Here is a 19,767-nt window from a genome sequence, read left to right as displayed (position 1 = left end):
CTGGAGCAGCACCTATGTCATTCATGTCATGTTCATTACCTCTACTACCTTGGTCCTTAGTCTTACGAGTGCATTGAGGTCTCTTAGCCACTTTTTGAGAAAGTACAACACTACGTCTCCTAGACGCTGTTGGGCGATCTTGAGCAATTTCCACCATAGCTGTCCACCAAGTACAATTAGATGTGTCATTGAAGCCTATCTTAAATAGGTGTGTCATGACCAATTCAAATAGGAAACAACAAACTAAGATAGTTTCTTACTAAACACAAAATGAATAGACGATAAAAAGCAACTACTAAAAATAAGATATTTGAGTTGGACCAAAATTTGAGAATTGTAATGCATTCGAAGCATGCCAAGAGCAAGGCCATCAAAAACAAAAAATCCTACCTCTTGTTAAGTACTTAAAGAAAAGTGAATTTTCCGAAAAGCTATTGAATTATCCTACCTCTTGTGAAAATATCATACCTCTTGAATTATCCTACCTCTTGTGAAAATACACAAGAGGTAGGATAAGCTGTTGAATTCAAGAGGTAGGATATAATATAATTCAAGAGGTAGGATAAGCTGTTGAATTATCCTACCTCTTGTTAAGTATTACATGCTGTGTATTTTCACAAGAGGTAGCAAAAGCTGTGAATTTTCTTTAAGTACTAATAAGTTGCAATAAGTTGCAACATTAGCCCAAAGCCTGCAGTTGCAATATTATCACATGCATCTCCAAGTTGATATAATGTGCTAAAATTAACACTGTTTTCAAACAGCCCACCTACCTCTTGTTAGGTTTTTGATGTGTATTGTGCTAATTAGAGTTAGTTTATGTGGAAGACAACTAGTACAAGTGTTGTGTGATTATGTGGCTATAAGTTGATGTATGAAAATACATGGAAAAGAAGCTAAAAATGTGAATTAAATAATCTGGTTGGTTGCTGCCTTGAATTAAAATTCAGATGTAACAGAAGTCTAAATTTTCATTTTCTTACTTCTTACCCACCAAACAAATATAAACTTGGAATATATAAGGTACAATATTACATAAAAAAGAACATAACTTTTTTGGCTCAAATAGGATTTAATATTACAGAGTCAAGTGCCCTTTTCTTTGTTGACATTTTCTAATTTGTCATTTACAACAAACAATATATAACAAAAACTAACCTAACCTCACTACTAGTTAATGTATAAGTAATAAAAGTAACACAGAAAGAAAAACAAAAAAATAAAAAACAAAACAAAACAAAAAAAAAATTTAAAAAAAAAGAAAAATTATGAAATGAAAGTACTTCAAAACAAAGGCAAAACCAATGGCAATGGCAATGCCTTACAACAACAGAAAAGGGACAATTTTATACTATATGTACAGTACAGACATAAAAATCTCACACTTAAAAAAGCAACTGGTCCCAACACTCCAAGACAAAGGATCAGCCAAACAAATTTTGTTTTCTTTATGCACAAAGAAAACACAACCAAAATACCCAACACTCCATGACAAAGGACCAGCCAAACATATTTTCTAAAAGACAAAGGGTTCTAATATATTTTTATTTTATTTTATTTCTAGTTGGTATGTAGACTTCTATTACATTATAATATTCAAGCCATCCATTAGATTATAATATTCAGACCTCTATTCCCAAAAAAAAAATGAATTTTATGTAGAATCAGGCCATCCATTACATTATAATATTCTCCCACAATTAGGGTTTTGTGTGGTTGTAGTTTTGGTTGGTAAAGGGTTTTTTGTTTGTATGGTTATGATTAATTGAAGAGAAAAGATAAATAAATTATACCTTTGATGGTAGATGAAAAAGTCTACAGTAATGAATCGTACCTTTCTGTTGAATTTCCAAAAGTGTTGAATTTTCGAAAAATTGCAGCAGCACAAAAGTGTTGAAGCACTTGTAAGAAAAAAGAAAAAAAGAAAAAAAAAAGTAATGTCCCAAGCACTTCAGCAGCAAAATGGATTCAGCCGGTGTGGAGAAGATGAACACAGTAGACCGACGGTCAGGGAAGGAGAGGTATGAAAAATTAGGTGGGTGTCCATTCGATTGTGAAAATATTATGAATATGGGTAGATTTGGTAATAAGTGGGGTGTCCAAAAAAATATTATTAAAATCTAGGGTTTAGGGTTGGGGTCCAAAGAAATAGGGGGTCTAAAGAATTTTGGTAGGTGCTAATAGCAGTACTCATTATTTATTATTGGAGACTTGTATTTTTAGCTTTCCCATTTTACCCCTTTCTTTTGTATTATTTATCAATATTAATGGTATCAATTTGGAAGAAGAGTTTTTCATAATTATGCAAAGATTATTAGTCAATTATGAAACATACATATTTTGGTTTTAGATAAATTACAAATACACTCCTGAGATTTGTTTAAAATATAAAAGCTCCTACAATACTAGAAATTACAACTATTTTTTGTTAGAATTTTTAATTAACAAAATAAACAGAAAAAATGTAAAAATAAAAATAATAATAATAATAATAATAATAATAATAATTTGAAAAAAATTACTAAAATAACTAAAAATTCATCTAAAAATAATTTTTTAAAAATTAAACTAAACTGAATAATTTTTTAGAAGATTTATAATTGAAAATTTTAAATTTATTGCAATAATAGCTTGTGTCTTGCATAGGTCGGAAAATAATTTTTAAAAAATCAAACCAAATCAAAGTTTAATAATGGTACTATATGAACATTAATGTGTAATATCACTATTCAATTATTCCATTCTAATCAAACTTGCTAAAAACATTCACTCTTTGAACTGAAATTTTATCTAATTTATTTATCAATAATTGTACCTTAATCATTTTTAAAAATTGTCATATTATTTCATATATATATATGTACCTTAATATTTTTAAAAATTGTCATATTATTTCATATATATATATATATATATTATACTTTGTACGCTACAGGGAGCCAAAAAGCAACGTCCACCACATACACCGTCAACCCGACGACACGATTGGCATGTAGCTTTGCCAGAGTCTACAAAAATAAATAAATAAAGAGTAATGCTAGAGATTCCAAATATTTTATTAAAAGTTTTATCAAATATCTTATATGGGTGTGGGACTCACACAATGTAGGTCCCATGTGAGTCCCACACCCATGTAAGATATTTGATAAAACTTTTGGTAGAATTTTTAAGAATTCTAGCATTTTTAATAAATAAAATATGAAAAACTGTTGTGAGTTAGGATTATAGGGTGAAAAAGAAAAAAGAAAAAAAAGAAAAAAAAAAGAGAAATAATTGTGTTTTTTCATTGTCAAAAATATTTAGATAAATAAAAACGCAAATCATATGAAAGAGATATATGATTGAGATTTATTTGAATTTGGAGCGACAATATTAGTATTATAACTATTTTATGATGAATTAATTTTGTTCTCATCAAATTTCATAATTTTTTTTTGAAGAAATAAAATAGAGAGACAATTTCTTATCTAAGAAATTATATAATAGAGGTGTGTATTAGACGTATCTTTAGTTATAATTTTTATAATTTTAGTTATGACTTATTAAATTATTAGTTATGATTGATTATAATATTAATCATATCATTATTTTAATTATGATAAAAAAAATTATTTAATTATACTTTATATTTAGTTATAACTTTCATAAAATTTAATTACAACCCTTTTTTTTTTTTACAATAATGTTAGGTCATCCGATAAATCATGACTCGAATCACTCAAAATAACATTATTTTAAATATAAAACGACGTCATTTTAATACATTTGAATCATTCGAATCACACAAATTCAAAACACCAAACAATTTAATTTAATTATGACCCCGTAAAATTGAATCCATCCCACAAATATGATAAGACATAGCCTTACCTGGGCATCTTTCTTACTATATTTCTCCCCAAAAAAAGAGCCAAACATGAAAATAGAGTGATGTTCCTGATGTTTTGTCATCTTTGCCCAATTAATAAACAAAGAATCTGAGCTAAAAGATACAATTTTTGAAAAATGCTTGGGAGCTCTAAAGCTCTAGAGGATGAGTCTTACTTACTAATGCGATGTTTTGGCCTTAAGTTTTTCTTTTTTTTTTTTTTTTTTTTTTTTTTTTCACCTCATTAATAATCAATTAGGGCTCTAAAATTAGTAAAATGAATCATTGTTGACAATTTTTTCCTGCTATATCTATATATATATATATATCCATCCAGTAAAACCATAAAAGCATATTGGTTTCTCGAATTCTAATCAGTTGGTCTGTATCTCTGTGTTTCTTGTGTATCACACTTATTGTTAATATAATCTGTGAGTCTCTCTCTCTGGGTCGCAAGAAGATCTAGCAATGGATGAAGAGTATGACGTGATAGTGCTTGGGACTGGTCTGAAAGAATGCATCCTCAGCGGTCTTCTTTCTGTCGATGGGCTTAAGGTCTATCTCTCTCTCTCTCTCTCTCTCTATTTTTATTTTAGATAAATTATAAATATACATTTAAATTTATTTAAAATACATATTGAATTAATATTATTAATAAATTAAATTATTAATTTATTAATAAAATTGATGATTTGTCGTGAAATTAAAAATTTTAAAAAAGTAAAATTTAATTTTCTAAATCACATAGGTGATTCGTATTTTAATTGAAATAGAATTGTATTTATAATTTATCATTTTATTTTTATTTGTATTCTAATTGCTTTGGGAACTGATTTAGATGCTGTCATTTTTTTGTGATCGGAAATGGGTCTCACTGACTAATCGGTGACTATTCCTTTCCGACCTACGGATCTGATGATGGGTTAACACTCAAAAAGTCTTTAATGTGTTAAATGATTTTTATGTTGTTTTCTGTTGTTGCTGAATTTAAAGTAGTGCCTCTATTTGGGAAGAAATTCCCTGTAGGATCAAAATATAATTTATGAATCCCATGTTTGTTTGCATATGGCTGGATTGAAGTTAGTGTGTTATCTGCTGCTGGTGTGAAATCTGCAGCTCAAGTATTGTTGTGATGCAGCAAGATCAAAATTGATTTTTAAGTGAGAAAAATGAGAAGATGTAAAAGAAACATCAGGCTTCAGTTATGTAATGTCATGCTTTTAAACAATTTTTTTTTTAATAACAATATTCTTTTTGGTAAATTCTAGGGGGATTTGGTGATAGCCCCCTCACTATCTAATTTGTCTTTCAAAAGGACAAGAATTATATAAGTACTTTTAAAACCCCCTAATATTTTAAAACTTGTTTATTTTACTATAATACCCTCATATCTATCAGCTCTCCTATTAAGCCATCTTCACTGTGTATTTCAGAGTAAAATTTTACTCTGTATAAAAGTAAAATTTTACTCTGAATAAAAGTAAAATGTTACACTCTGAAACTAAAGTAAAATTTTACTCTGTATAAAAGTAAAATTTTACTCTGCATAAGAGTAAAATTTTACACTCTAAAACTAAAAGTAAAATTTTACTCTGTATAAAAGTAAAATTTTATCCTGAATAACAGTAAAATGTTACACTCTGAAACTAAAGTAAAATTTTACTCTGTATAAAAGTAAAATTTTACTCTGAAACTAAAAGTAAAATTTTACTCTGTATAAAAGTAAAATTTTACTCTGAAAAACAAGTAAACTGTGAGACTCTGACACTAAAAGTAAAATTTTACTCTGTATAAAAGTAAAATTTTACTCTGGTTCTGTCAAATGAAAAAAACAGAGCAATAGAACCAGAGTAAAATTTTACTCTGGTTCTATCAAATGAAATTAGATCATTCACAACCACTATTCTTCTATTTCTTCACAGTTACTTGCCTCTTTCGTATCACCTTTTTGGCTTCTCTATTATCTATTACATATACACAATCCATATTGTTCACTTACGACACAAAAATTTATCAAAATCAAAAACAATTTTACAACAAAAAGTTGAGAGAACATAGTAACAACTCATCAATAGATCAATTTAAGAACTTAGCAGCACTATCCAAATGAAAAATCTCTCTCTCTCTCTCTCTCTCTCTCTCTCTCTCACACACACACACACAAACACACACATATATATATATATATGAAAAATCTGAAGACCTGTGTTCAAATATGAAAATTTTGAACAGTCGCGCGATTCGTCTCTATACTCTTTCACAATTCGAATTCTTTGTCGAAAACTTGATGTAACAGGTCTCTCTTCTACTAAAAAATATTCAAATCTCCGATCTTAAAGACTCAAAACATATATATATATATACATATATATGTATCAGTGCGATTTGCAGGAACTGTGTTTGATCAACGGTTGCTGATGAGGGATTCGCCGATTCTACAACGGTTCACGTAGGTCGATCTCGGGAGATTAGAGATCGGAATCGTTCATGGTGCACAGATTTGAGTTGAAACCCTATGTCGAAAGAGGGAAGAGAAGCTTGCGGAGGCTCTGGAGGATGATGAAGTCATGGAGAGGTAACGGTCGAGGACGGAGTCGACGGAGGGGTTGCCGAAGGCGAAGGTGTTGCCGGCGTTGGAGAAGGTGATGACGGCGGCTTCGGTGCCGCACAAGTTGCAGAGCTCGCCGCTCTTCTTGAAGAGGCCATCTGTGGAAAGGAAGAGAGTGGGGAAGAGAGTGGGTATAATAGTCATATAAAATATTTAAATAATAAATTTGTCCTTTATGCAAGACTTTATAATTATGAGGGGGTTTAGAAAGTATAATTTTTTTCTTAGTCCTTTTAACAATGAAAGGAAGGTAAAGGGGGTTTATAGCCAAATTTCCCTAAATTCTACCTACACGGCACTTTAGCTTATTAGAGCAACACCAATACTACTCTTTATTTTTCACTAGCTAAATGATGAAAAATGTATATTCTTTGTTTTACCTAACTTTTCATCTATGTGATTCAACACTATTCTTTGTTTCACATATTTATCCACACAAATTAGTTTAAAAGTGCTTCCCAGGACTTTCCAAATGTAGCTAGCCTAGAAGAATCTTGTTGAAATAACTACTGCAGTACCTAGCACATTGGAAAGATTAAAAAATGATGAGATTAGCTAATGCATATATAATCATTTTAAATAAATAGTATATAAGTTTTTTTTTGTGTGTGTGTGTTTAAAAGATGTTTTGGTATGATTGTCAATCATTTTGTTGTAGTTTCGCATTATTTAAAAAAAGAAGGTTCAAAACTCTTTTCGAGTATGGTTCACTGAACAAATTGAGATTGTTCAGTCTTTGGTCTTAAGTTTGTTCTAACTTCTATAGCCGAACATGGTTAATTTATCAATTTTGGTTCGTTTGGTGGGACACAATGGAACAAACTTGATTTGTGCAGCCATTGTTTGTTTGGCCATGTCCCACTGAGCAAACAAAATTTGTTCAACTCTGATTTGCGGAGAAAAATGTGAATGTTGGAAAGAATCAGCAGAAGTGGTGGTCACAGGGACGCTACGGAGGTGGCCATGGCAGTGAGGTTGAGAGGTGGTAACGGCAACTATAATAGTTGAAGATGGAGGAGGTAGGGTTTGAAAGATGGAGGAGTTAGGGTTTGAAAGATTTCAGATATAAGGGGAAAAGAGGAGGTTAGGGATGAGGGCATACGTAGAATAAAAGTGTGTGTAAAGAGATGAAATAAGATTTTTGAATTTTTGAGGGAGGCGTAATTAGAAAAATGGTGTAATGAGGTAGAATCGTTGTGTAAATAAAATTACCCCAATCTTTTCTTTCTTCTTAGAGATTAAGGCATGTGTGTTCCCCCATTCACCTATGAACCTTGTCCAAATGTTGATGATGCCATTTTGCAGAACTTGGTAATCCCTGTTGTTAGGGAATCGGGGAGTCCACAAGTGCATAGGCCCAATCCATCAAGGAGAAACTTTAGAGTCCACTTGCTTAACATCGGGCCCAACATATATTATTTGGAAGTCATACCCACTTGAAAATTTAAGTCTATAAGTGGAGAATTCATCTAATGTATATTAAGACCTATCTTTTTACTCTTAATCCGATGTGGGACTCTCTACCTTCACACATGCTCCAACAATCTCCCCTTTATGTGTGAACCAAATATCAGGTCTCGCCTTGCTCCCCCTTGAGGAGTTTATCTAATGTATATTAAGACCTATCTCTTTTACTCTTTAATCCGATGTGGGACCCTCCACCTTCACACGTGCTTCAACAATCTCCCCTTTATGTATGAACCAAATATCGGGTCTCGCCTTGCTCCCCCTTGAGTTTAATCTATCAACAACAGGTTTATTGTGGATCATATGCACTCCACTTTAATCTTGATCTATAACTCTCCAACATCGAGTCTAACTTGGGCCACCCGTACACACTTCATTGTGAGCCACCATACTCTATTGAGAGCCACCTTTTTGCCATCCAACCTTGCCACGTGCACCAGGAATTTTCTTTGCTCTATCAAGAGTCATCATGGATTTTTCTTGCTCCATTGAGAGTCACCGTGCAAACCTAAGGCCAACAATTACAAATATCAATCAATAATACAATTCTCTATTTCTCTTTATACATCAATTTTAACATGGTATCAGAGCTAGGTTAAGAACCTAGTAATTTCGTTCCACCGGCGGGCGGCAATCTTGCCTTGGCCGCCCGCCGGACAAACCCAAATTTCCTTAATTTCTTCTTTCATGGCAGATTCTTCAACAACTCACCATGATGGATTCATTCACCAAATTTTAGCAGCAACCAAAATCAGTTTTCTGCAGATTTGGGAGGACCCTTCCACCTGAAGTTGTCTGCATAAGCCCTAACCTTCAACAGTGGCGTCTGGTGCTTCTTAACCGTGTATTCCCAACCATGTTTCTCAGCAAATGCTTTGGCAGCTTCTTCACTGTCAAAACTGAGTGCAGCATCGCCAACATTGGCATATGGGTCCCCTATGGATGTCCAACCCATCAATGGATTTTCCCATTTCTGTGTTGACATAAAATTGATCTTCCAGCTTCCAACTTTTCCTGAACCCTGTTGTGTGGCAGTCCGAGCAGGAGAAAGGATTACAACCCTCCTTCGAAGGTGTTCTTCGGGGATGCCAGAGACCTTCCCGATCTCCCCTGGTTTGATCTCAACCAAGGAGTCTGTAGAGAACGGTCTCAATAATGGAACCAAAGTGGATCCATATACACGACGAGCTGGATTCAAGAGACGTTGCAGAGAGTTCGCCATTGTCGCAGATCTACTCTCCCTCTCTCCAGGCTCTTTCCCTCTCTCGGCACCTCTCTCTCGGCAGCTTTGACAAAAAAAAACACACTGATATGCACACTGCTAAACCACCTATTGAAGTGCCAGCACTATCCTTGCACATGGGGGGCACCCACTCATTTCTTTATTTTTTTTCTTTTACTCACCCATGTGACCCGCGATGCAACCTATACTTTTTCTTTTCATTACACTCTTATTCCCCACTTTCTTTATTATATATATATATATATTCCCCACTTTCTTTATTATATATATATATATATCTCTTTTTATTATATTATATTAAAAAAAACAAAACAAAAAAAAAAAAAAAAAAAAATCATCATCTCTCCTCCGTTTGATTTCCAACTCCATTATTTTTATTTATTTTCTTCAAACCACTTTCCTTATTTCCCCCATCTTTCATTTTTGATTTCAAATATATTTTTATTATTTTTTCTTTATTTTTCTTTCACATTCTTTTTAATCTTTTTCCAATTCCCTTCATACCATATAGCTTTGCACACCAAACCATATTTTATTCATCTCAGGGATCCACCCCGATCACAATTTTCACAAAAAAAAAAAACAACAACAACAACAACAACAACACACCACACAACCCCAACAGCTTTGTTTTCTTTTCTGCAGCCAGCCACCAACCGACCTCACTTCTTCGCCTATTCCGCCGGTCTTTTCTTCTTGCCTCCGTCCTGGGCGGCCCTTGACGGTGTTGCCTCCGTGTTTCCCACTCCACTGGGCACGATCACTACTCCCTGCTCCTCCACTGCAGCATAAGGCGGACCTCCAAATCGGAACATAACGGTGGCCTTCCGCTTCAGCTCCTTATTTTCCGCCTTTAGCACACTTATCTCTGCTCGCGCATCCTTATACATGCGTTGGAGCAGAGCCAGTTGGGCGTTTAAATGTTGCACCTCATTTGTCCTACTCTGCAGCCGGTGCGACAAGTTTGTGACCGCAGTCATGGTCTCCACACATGACTTCAGTGTATATTGATTGGCTTTAATATCTGTTTGCCCTGCCATTTTTTGCTCTATAGACCGCATCGGAAAGTTCAACGGAGCAAACCCTGGGGCGCTTGGTTGAGGTTCAGGGGCCACCGCACCAGTTATTTCTCTTGTGGACTCGTTGAGGTCTGGAAAGAGAGTGAGCAGACTACGGGACGAAGAGGCCATTTTCTGGGCAACCGAGTGTTACAGAGTGTTTCAAGATTTGCAGCTCTTAGAGACAATCTCTCAGAAAACGAATATCTCTCTCAGAAAATGAAGAGTTTTTTCAGAAGTTTTTTCACAAAGTTTTTTTGTCTTCGCTTCTGTCTCAAGCACAGCCTCCGCCTCAGTTTATAAAGACCCTGACGAAGAGGCAGACACGCGCATCATGCGCCGCTCGGCGCTCGACGACAACATGGGCGCGCCTTTTGATGGCCCGTCTTTTTATGGCACGCCTTTTGATGGCACGCCTTTTTATGGATTGGGCACGCCTTTTGATGGCACGCCTTTTTTGACCGATTGGGCACACCTTTTGATGGTGCGACTTTTTAGGGGTCCGACAAGACTCTGTAAACTGTCCCGACATTGATTCCGGTTAGCTCCGTCATGGGTCCGACAAGACTCTGTAAACTGTCCCGACATTGATTCCGGTTAGCTCCTTCATGGGTCTGACAAGACTCTGTAAACTGTCCCGACATTGATTCCGGTTAGTTTCTACAAGGGTCCAGCAAGACTCCGTAAACTGTCACAACAACTGTCACAACATTGTCTGCTACAACGGTCCGACATGACCCCATAAACTGTCTTCTACATCGGTCCAACGCCATCCAGTGTCCTTTACACCGTTATGACACCACCATACAGTGTCCTCTACAACGTTATGACACCCCCATACAGTGTCCTCTACAACGTTATGACACCACCATCCAGTGTCTTCACCAATGGTCTGACACGACCATACAGTGTCTCCTATCCTCTTTTATTTTTATGTATTTTCTTGTTTTTGTTACTCTCTCCAAACTCAAGTTGGTTAGTTCCTATCCCCCTTGAGTTTGCGGGGGGCTGTTAAAACCTATCACCTACTTCACCCACTAAACCTAACCCACTACACCACTACCACCTCACCTACTCCACTAAACCCACTACACCACTACCACCTCCACTTCACCTACTCCACCTACCACCTCCACTTTACCTACTCCATCTACCACCTACTCTTCTATATATAGGAATCATTGTAACATTCAATAAATCAACAATTACAAATATCAATCAATAATACAATTCTCTATTTCTCTTTATACATCAATTTTAACAGCCAACAACATCAATGCTCCAGGAGAGCCCACCCATAGATCGCTAACCATTGGCTCTGATACCAGTTGTTAGTGGGAAACTTCAGAGCCCACATGCTTGACATCAGGGCCCAACATACATTATTTAGAACTCATACCTACTTAAAAGCTTAAGCCTATAAGTTGAGAGTTCATCTAATTTATATTAAGACCTATATCTTTTACTCTTAATCCGATATGGGACTCTACCTACACACATGCTCCAACAATCTCCCCTTCATGTGTGAACCAAATATCGGGTCTTGCCTTGAATCCTAGGGTTCATGTGGATGCACACGGTGCTCAAAGAGGATTACAAAGGATGGTTTGCACCTGTTCATGTAGAACTGATTTAAATGCCTGGCTAATCATTTAGGAATTGAGAAACCATGAATTAAACAAGGTGATTAGGTGCTGTCAATATTGCGTGAGAGTAAATGAGCACAAACTGTTTGGTTTGGGAACGGGTTAGTGGTTAATTTGGAGATTGAGTTGATTCACTTATTTTACGTAATTTAGGACCTACTTTTCATTCTGTTAGATACATATTATTTATATAAGGATGGTTAGGTATGTCGTTTTGTTGTTTGTGTTGTTTTTTTTTTGGGTGATTTTCTTGTCTGTATAGCCCAAGGCTGTCTGTTATGTTAACAACTCAGTTAAAGCCCTCTGTTTTCAAACTAGTAAGAAAGTATTCATGTTGTTTAATAATTATAAACAAGTATTCATGTTGTTTAATTATAATAAAAAAATATTCATCCTGGTTGTCATACATACTAAGGTTGAAAATTACAAGGGTAAATTACAAATACACCTCCTGAGGTTTGCTTAAAGTACAGATTGTCCCCTGTGATTTGGAAAATTATAAATGCGTCATTGTTAGTATTTTTTGTTTAACAGAATTAACTAAAAAAATGAAATTCATAATTGCTCTTCTATACAATAATAAAATTACTTAAATTATTAATTGAAACATATTTCTAACATTATTAAAAACTGTTAATTGACTTGATGATTTATTAATAAAATAGGCGATTTGTTACGAATTAGAAATCACAGGGATTGATTCGTATTTTAATCAAATCTCAGAGAGCGTATTTGTAACTTACCCAAATTACAAAGATCTTTAACAAAATACGTTGACTTTATTTTTTAAAATGTGTGCAAATTGTTCAATAAACATTGGTACCATGTTACGTTGAACACTAATGGTTTCGGTCTGAGAAACAGGAATGTGGTATGCCACATTCTCTAAAATGTGGTTCAATAGGGGTTGGTTTATATAGATTTAAGAGGCATAGACACTTTTAAGGTGGCATGTCCATGTTGGACACTGACACTTATCAGACACTTCTTAACTCTCATCTAAATGTTTTCTATTATGTTTTATTTATTTTTAGACCTAAACAAGCTTCAGACGCTTGGGGGCACATGTGTCCATTGCTTAGATACATGAAAACTCATTACAAGTTTAAACAAAATAACTTAGGATACAATGATAAAAGAAAAACAATATAGATTTATAGAAATTAGTGATATGTTGCATATTTTTTTTTTTTTTTTGGTTATCTTTATACTTGTCATATAATAAATATATAAAACTATATATGTTATGCTTGTTCTCCACATGTCGTGTCGGTGTGTCCATTTCGTATTGTGCGACTATGTGTGTGCTTAGTAGATAACACGTTAGAATCTATTTATTTTTTTAGATTTTAGATATTTCTCAATGTTGGAGCAATTTTATATTAACAGGTAGACATCTAATAGAACATGGTCAATTATTCTTTCTAATTAGCCACATAAAAACACACTTCTAGGATCATTATAAATCCCTTATTCTTACAACTTTTCTCATTGAAACTCTAATCTCTCTAAATTTAATTCATTAAATTTGGTTTTTTCTTAACAAAAATGCTAAGAAAATAGATAGGAATAATTTCTCGATTGATTTGGATCACTAAATTTATTGTTTTGGAATGAAAATATGCCATGTTTTCAAATGTTTGCTCCAAAACCTAAATTGATAGGGTATTATAGTTTTCTAGCAAAAGTGTGTTGATACTTGTTCATGGAGTCCTTAGTGCATAATTTGACTTATTTTTTTTATAAAACAAAAAAAAAAGGGAGGGGTGGGGGGATAAAATAAGAATATTTAAAAAAAATAAGAATTTTCTGAAACAAATGTATATAAAATGCATCCAATGGGGGTTGTGTTAAGATTCAGCTTTGAGTCCTTACCTATTTGTCTTAATAATGGATAAATTAACTAAACACATCCAGGATAATGTCATACGGTGTATGTTGTTTGCATATGATATTTGTTTTAGTGGATAAAACTGAGGAAGTAACACTAAAATTAAAATATGGAGAGAAACACTCGAGTCAAAAGGGTCTAAACTAAAATTAGTAGAAGTACAAGTGAATATATGGAATGTAATTTTAGTGACAACAAAAGTAGAAATAATGGAGAAGTAAATATTGAAAACTAAAAGAAAAAAAATATTGAACATTTTCATTATCGATGTTCGTTTATTAATAAGGATTGTGAGGTTGAAGATGATATGAATCGTAGAATTAAAATAGGTTGGCTTAAGTGGAGTGCATTTGACATATTATGTGATCAATGAATATCAACGAAATTGAAAAGAAATATTTATAGAATAGCTATAAAGCTAATGATGCTTTATATACCATACATTTATAAAGCAAGTGTAATTGAGATGAGAATGTTTAAATGGATGTGTGGTAGGATTTGAAAATATAGAATTAGAAATGAATATATTTGTGAAATGGTAGTCGTAGCACCAATTGAAAGAGAATAAATCAAGATGGTTTGGTCATGTAAAACAAAGGCCGATAGATATAATAGTAAGGAAGAGTCATATGATCACGATGAATGATGATGTTAGGGGAAGGGAAAGATCTAAACTGACATGGGATGTGTTAGAAACAAAAGATATGAATCTATTAAATTTAACTGAGCATATAGTTCTTGATAGAGCAAAATGGCGAAAAATGATTTATGTAGCCGACCCTACTGGAACACAAATCTTTGTTGTTGCCCTTTTTTGTGCCTTAAGATGTTACCATCTCATACTTCCATTTATGCTGTAAAATATCATTCCTTAATTCCTTAATCCATTTTTTAAAAATTATTTTTCATTTTATCTCTAAGAACAAGTATAGTGGGCTTTGTACATGTGGAGAGGAGTTGAATAAATGTGATCAAAACCTTGTTATTTTTATCTCCTATATTTTTTTAGAATAAATTACATTAATCTCTTGAGGTTTGTGTTTATTACAATAAGCCCCACTAGTGTGATTAAACTAGACTTGCCTCTCCATTAGAGTTTGTCTAGAAATGGACGTAATAGAAAATTTAAAATTACCAAATCGCCTCAACTCTTAAAACAATTGTTTTATAACAGTAAATTTAATTACCTAATTACCCTCACTCTCTGTTCTTCTTCTCTCCATTCTCTGCTCTCGTCCATTTCTCACTTGTCTCTCTTCCCCCACTGCACAACCTCTGCCTCTTTCCCCACCAACGCTCTTCCCACCACTGCACAACCATTATCCTCTCTCGTACCCCTATCGTACAACCAGTTTGGTGGATGTAGGCTAGCTAGGATAGCCAAACCACTATAATCTTGGTGTTTGAGTCTCTTCTATTCACTCTCTTCATATCTTTGCTTCAATTCTTTGTTGTGTTGTATTTTCATCCTTGAATCATTTATCTACACACTTTGTTGAATCATTGTTCACTAGGTATATCTTACATATTTTTTTGCATCTATTATTTATTTTCAACCCAATTCACCCCCTCCTAGGTTGCCGTAACTGGGTTAATCATTTTATTTACCCTATTGTTGTTTGATCATTAATACTTCACATTTCATGCACCAGGTTCTCCACATGGACAGGAACGACTATTATGGAGGAGAGTCAACTTCACTAAATCTTGTTCAGGTTTATGTTGTCATAGTCTTTTGCAAGATATTCAATACCAATTGCAACTTGCTATAACCAGCTAATTGTCTTGACCAAATTATTAATTTACAGCTGTGGAAGAGGTTTAGAGGAAGTGATAAGCCTCCAGGTCATTTGGGATCGATTAGGGATTATAATGTGGATATGATCCCAAAGGTTTATGTTCTCTCTACTCTATTAACCATTGTATTTTCTTATATTTCTCAACTTTTGAGATATTCTGAGTGATATTTTTCTCAGTTTATGATGGCAAATGGTACTCTTGTACGAGTACTTATTCACACAGATGTTACCAAATATTTGTACTTCAAAGCTGTAGATGGCAGCTATGTCTATAATAAAGGAAAGGTATGACAACAGTGTTTTTTTTTTTTTTGTTTTCTCTGCAAGAAGTTTCAGCAGTTTAGCCCCCATGCTTAATATTATTAATGCACCTTAACTTGTAATAAGCTTTATACAATAGGTTCACAAGGTTCCGGCTACTGACATGGAGGCCATCAAATCTCCTCTTATGGGCATTTTTGAAAAGCGCCGTGCTGGCAAGTTCTTGAGTTATGTCCAAGATTATGATGAAAATGATCCCAAAACGCATGATGGGATGGATTTGACAAGAGTGACAACGAGAGAGCTTATTGCGTATGCTCTTAATCTTTGCTTTAGTGTTTGTCCCGTATATATCTGAAAGGTGTTCTCAATTATTATCTCTGCAATATGCAGTTTTCATTTTTGGATTTTTTGGAAGGTACTTTCTGGTTGGCATTTTCTTATGGGTGTTGTAGTGAATTGGGCATGAAAAATTGAACATGACCTGAAACTTTACCGATTTTGTCAACAAAAAGTTCATTCTGCTTACAGTGCAATTAACTCTTTTTTTTCTGATGGGAAATAGTTACGCCCTTTTGGCATACTTCTCAATTCAGTTTACCCCGTTTTATCAACAAACGATTCCTTCTGCTTACAGTGCAGTTATCTTTCTGACAGGAAATATGGTCTGGATGATAACACTCTCGACTTTATTGGTCATGCAGTGGCACTTCACAGAGACGACCACTACTTAAATGAGCCTGCATTGGATACTGTGAAAAGAATGAAGGTGAAAAATGCATGGGATATATGCTTTACACTCTTTCGGTTGGTTTCAATGGTTAGACTACAAGGTCCAAGTTTTGAGTCTTCGTTAAAATATTTTCTTGCAATGGTGTGACAGCTTTATTCTGAGTCTTTTGCACGTTTTCAAGGAGGATCACCATACATTTACCCATTGTACGGACTTGGAGAGCTCCCTCAGGTTCTTTTGTCTTATTATTCTCTCTCTGTATCTTCTCTTTTTAATATTTTGTATTTTCTTTTTGTACTAACTTTGTTCATTTACTTGGTTTTTTTTTTTAATGTTGACCGTTTACTTTTGTATGGTGATTTGTTCATTCAGGCATTTGCTCGGCTCAGTGCTGTATATGGGGGTACATACATGTTGAATAAACCCGTGTGCAAGGTACTTTTTTTTGTCATGTTTCTCGGTGTTGAAGGTCATTTTCCTTATTTTCTGCAATAAACTTATTTACTTGAAGGTTAGCATACAATTTGATCTTGCTTAAATGCCAGGTAGAGTTCAATGAAGAAGGCAAGGTAATTGGCGTCACGTCAGAAGGGGAAACTGCTAGGTGCAAGAAAGTTGTATGCGATCCTTCTTACTTACCCAACAAGGTAACTCTAATTATAGCCTGATGAGTTTATTCCAGCCTTCCTGCTGCTGGTTGAAATTATTCTGGGTGAAGCCTATAGGTTGCTTGGGCTCATGCAATAGCATGCTAACTACAGCTGTTTATTCTATTTATAAATTATAAGTTCTATTTTTCGTTTTTAAGTATAAATATATGTGATGTGCATAATACATTTGTAAGCCATCATATATTTAGTTTACCATGAGGAGAAGAAGAAGCGGAGAAAAGAGACAGAGGTAGTGTAGGATAATGGGAATAGAGTGAATTAGAGTTCTCAGCCTCATCCTTTTGTATTTATATGAACTTGAGTACAAAAATACCTTTTTAGTCTAAAATGACACTAATTTGCAGTCATAAGAGGGTTTAGATTGAAAAACGCAACTAAACGCTGTGAACATTATCTGAGCTAATATTTTTTGTCATTTTGATAGAAACTAGTTTGAATTTGTGAAGTATGGTGTGTGACAGGTTAGAAGAGTTGGCAGGGTTGCAAGGGCAATTGCTATTATGGGCCACCCAATCCCAAACACCAACAATTCTCACTCAGTGCAGGTTATTCTGCCACAGAAGCAGTTGGGTCGCAAATCAGATATGTGAGTTCTCCTGCATCTTTGAGAAAGAGATGAAATTCAAAATTTCAATTTTAGATTTCTTAACTATGCGAGTACATGTATGGCTTATGTTGCTTATTTAAGATATAAACGGTGGTTTATTCTTGGTAGGGTATAATCTGAACTTTCTTGGGGGACATTGAGATGAGAAGTCCTGTGATTTAGCAAGAGCAATAACCGGGTTTTACTATATATATAAATATATTTTTTACTTCTAATTAGGGAAGCAGACTTAATATTGAAATTAGAGAAGGAACAGCGTACATGCCAAATATTAAGAAAAAATGACCTTTGAGTTTTATGATCACCGTGGCTGGGTGAGGAAGAATATGCTTGTGGTTGGTATAATCAATTGATTAACTGGCAGACAATTTTTTTTTTAATAAGCTTCTGTTCTCTGATTGTATCAAATTAGTGTAGTTTTTGGGTCTTCTGTGGAAATTAAAGCAGGTGATGTAGTCTGTTTGAATGTGTTCATTATCTCTTTTTATGGCTGTAAGAAAAATTGATGTATATTATTGATTGATGTGTATTGATTGATATATGATTCTGTTACAATTGATTGATTATATAGATGTAGGTTAGGTGGTGGTAGGTGAGGAGTAGGTGAGTGTAGTAGGTGAGTGTGTGGTAGGTGATGGTAAGTGTGTGGTAGGTGATGGTAAATTCTAACAGCCCCCCGCAAACTCAAGGAGGATAGAAACTAACCAACTTGAGTTTGAAGAGAGGAACAAAACAAGAAAATACATAAAAATAAAAAAGGATAGGAGACACTGTATGGTCGTGTCAGACCATTGGTGAAGACACTGGATGGTGGTGTCATAACGTTGTAGAGGACACTGTATGGGGGTGTCATAACCATGTAGAGGACACTGTATGGTGGTGTCAGACCGATGTAGAAGACAGTTTATGGGGTCATGTAGGGCCGTTGTAGAAGACAGTTTATGGGGTTATGTCGGACCGTTGTAGAAGACAGTTTACGGAGTCTTGTCGGACCCTTGTAGAAACTAACCGGAATCTATGTCGGGACAGTTTACAGAGTCTTGTCGGACCCATAAAGGAGCTAACCGGAATCAATGTCGGGACAGTTTACAGAGTCTTGTCGGACCCTTGTAGAAACTAACCGGAATCAATGTCGGGACAGTTTACAGAGTCTTGTCGGACCCTTGAAAAAACTAACCGGTATCAAATGTCGGGACAGTTTATAGAGTCTTGTCGGACCCTTTAAAAAGTCGCACCCTCAAAAGGTGTGCCCAATCTTTCAAAAAGCGTGCCATCAAAAGGCGTGCCCAATTCATCAAAAGGTGTGCCGGACATGATGGCGAGGCACGTGGGCGCCTTGGCTTGCGTGCCCGGTTGTCGGCTGGTGGCAAGAGGCGCGCGATGCGCGTGGCTGCCTTGGCTATTTAACCAAGGTTGATGCTGAGGCTGAGGCTGAGGCAGAGAAAAGCTGCGAAAAACCTCTGAAAAAAACTTCGTTGTGCTGAGAGAGAGTCTGAAAAAACTCTTCGTTGTGCTGAGAGAGAGAGTCTGTAACACTCTGTTGCGAGAGATATTCTGTAACACTCTGTTGCCCAGAAAATGGCTTCGTCTTCGTCTTCCCGTGGACTGCTCACCCTCTTTCCCGACCTCAACGAGTCAACAAGAGAGAGAACTGGTGCGGTGGCACTGGAAACTCAACCAAGCGCCCCGGAGTTTGCTCCGTTGAACTTTCCGATGCGGTCGGTGGAGCAAAGAATGGCAGTGCAGTCGGATGTGGAGGCAAATCAGTATACTCTGAAGGCATGTGTGGAAAGCATGACGGCGGTCACAAACTTGTCGAACCGGCTGCAGAGTAGGACAAATGAGGTGCAGCATTTAAACTCCCAGCTGGCTCTGCTCCAACGCATGTATAAGGATGCGCGAGCAGAGTTAAGTG

General features: G+C 35.2%; 1 protein-coding gene and 1 pseudogene across 3 annotated transcripts in view; one reads left to right on the top strand and one right to left on the bottom strand.

Annotated features, from left to right (window-relative positions):
* Window positions 1-3,870: 3,870 nt before the first annotated feature.
* The window catches only part of LOC114286271 (guanosine nucleotide diphosphate dissociation inhibitor 2), a 28,410-nt gene continuing 12,513 nt past the window's right edge, over window positions 3,871-19,767 (top strand). Inside the window, exons 1-10 of one of the 2 annotated variants that reach the window (XM_028229425.2) lie at window positions 3,871-4,423; window positions 15,434-15,496; window positions 15,590-15,673; window positions 15,758-15,865; window positions 15,981-16,153; window positions 16,499-16,610; window positions 16,725-16,805; window positions 16,947-17,009; window positions 17,120-17,221; window positions 17,707-17,831. In XM_028229425.2, coding sequence (XP_028085226.2) covers window positions 4,337-4,423; window positions 15,434-15,496; window positions 15,590-15,673; window positions 15,758-15,865; window positions 15,981-16,153; window positions 16,499-16,610; window positions 16,725-16,805; window positions 16,947-17,009; window positions 17,120-17,221; window positions 17,707-17,831 — 998 coding nt within the window. In that variant the 5' untranslated portion in view covers window positions 3,871-4,336. Of the gene's footprint in view, window positions 4,424-6,402; window positions 6,592-15,433; window positions 15,497-15,589; window positions 15,674-15,757; window positions 15,866-15,980; window positions 16,154-16,498; window positions 16,611-16,724; window positions 16,806-16,946; window positions 17,010-17,119; window positions 17,222-17,706; window positions 17,832-19,767 lie in introns of those variants that run through there. The other variant, XM_082878519.1, reaches the window with a different exon arrangement.
* Window positions 8,653-9,172, bottom strand: LOC145795187 (NADH dehydrogenase [ubiquinone] iron-sulfur protein 4, mitochondrial pseudogene; annotated as a pseudogene). The gene has a single exon (XR_014335594.1). The product of XR_014335594.1 is annotated as an NADH dehydrogenase [ubiquinone] iron-sulfur protein 4, mitochondrial pseudogene (transcript).

This window comes from Camellia sinensis, chromosome 7 (assembly GCF_055761805.1).
Source record: "Camellia sinensis isolate YWXY chromosome 7, ASM5576180v1, whole genome shotgun sequence".
NCBI lineage: Eukaryota > Viridiplantae > Streptophyta > Magnoliopsida > Ericales > Theaceae > Camellia > Camellia sinensis.
The sequence above is the reverse complement of the archived record's forward strand: the minus strand, read 5'-3'. Positions and strand labels throughout refer to the sequence as shown.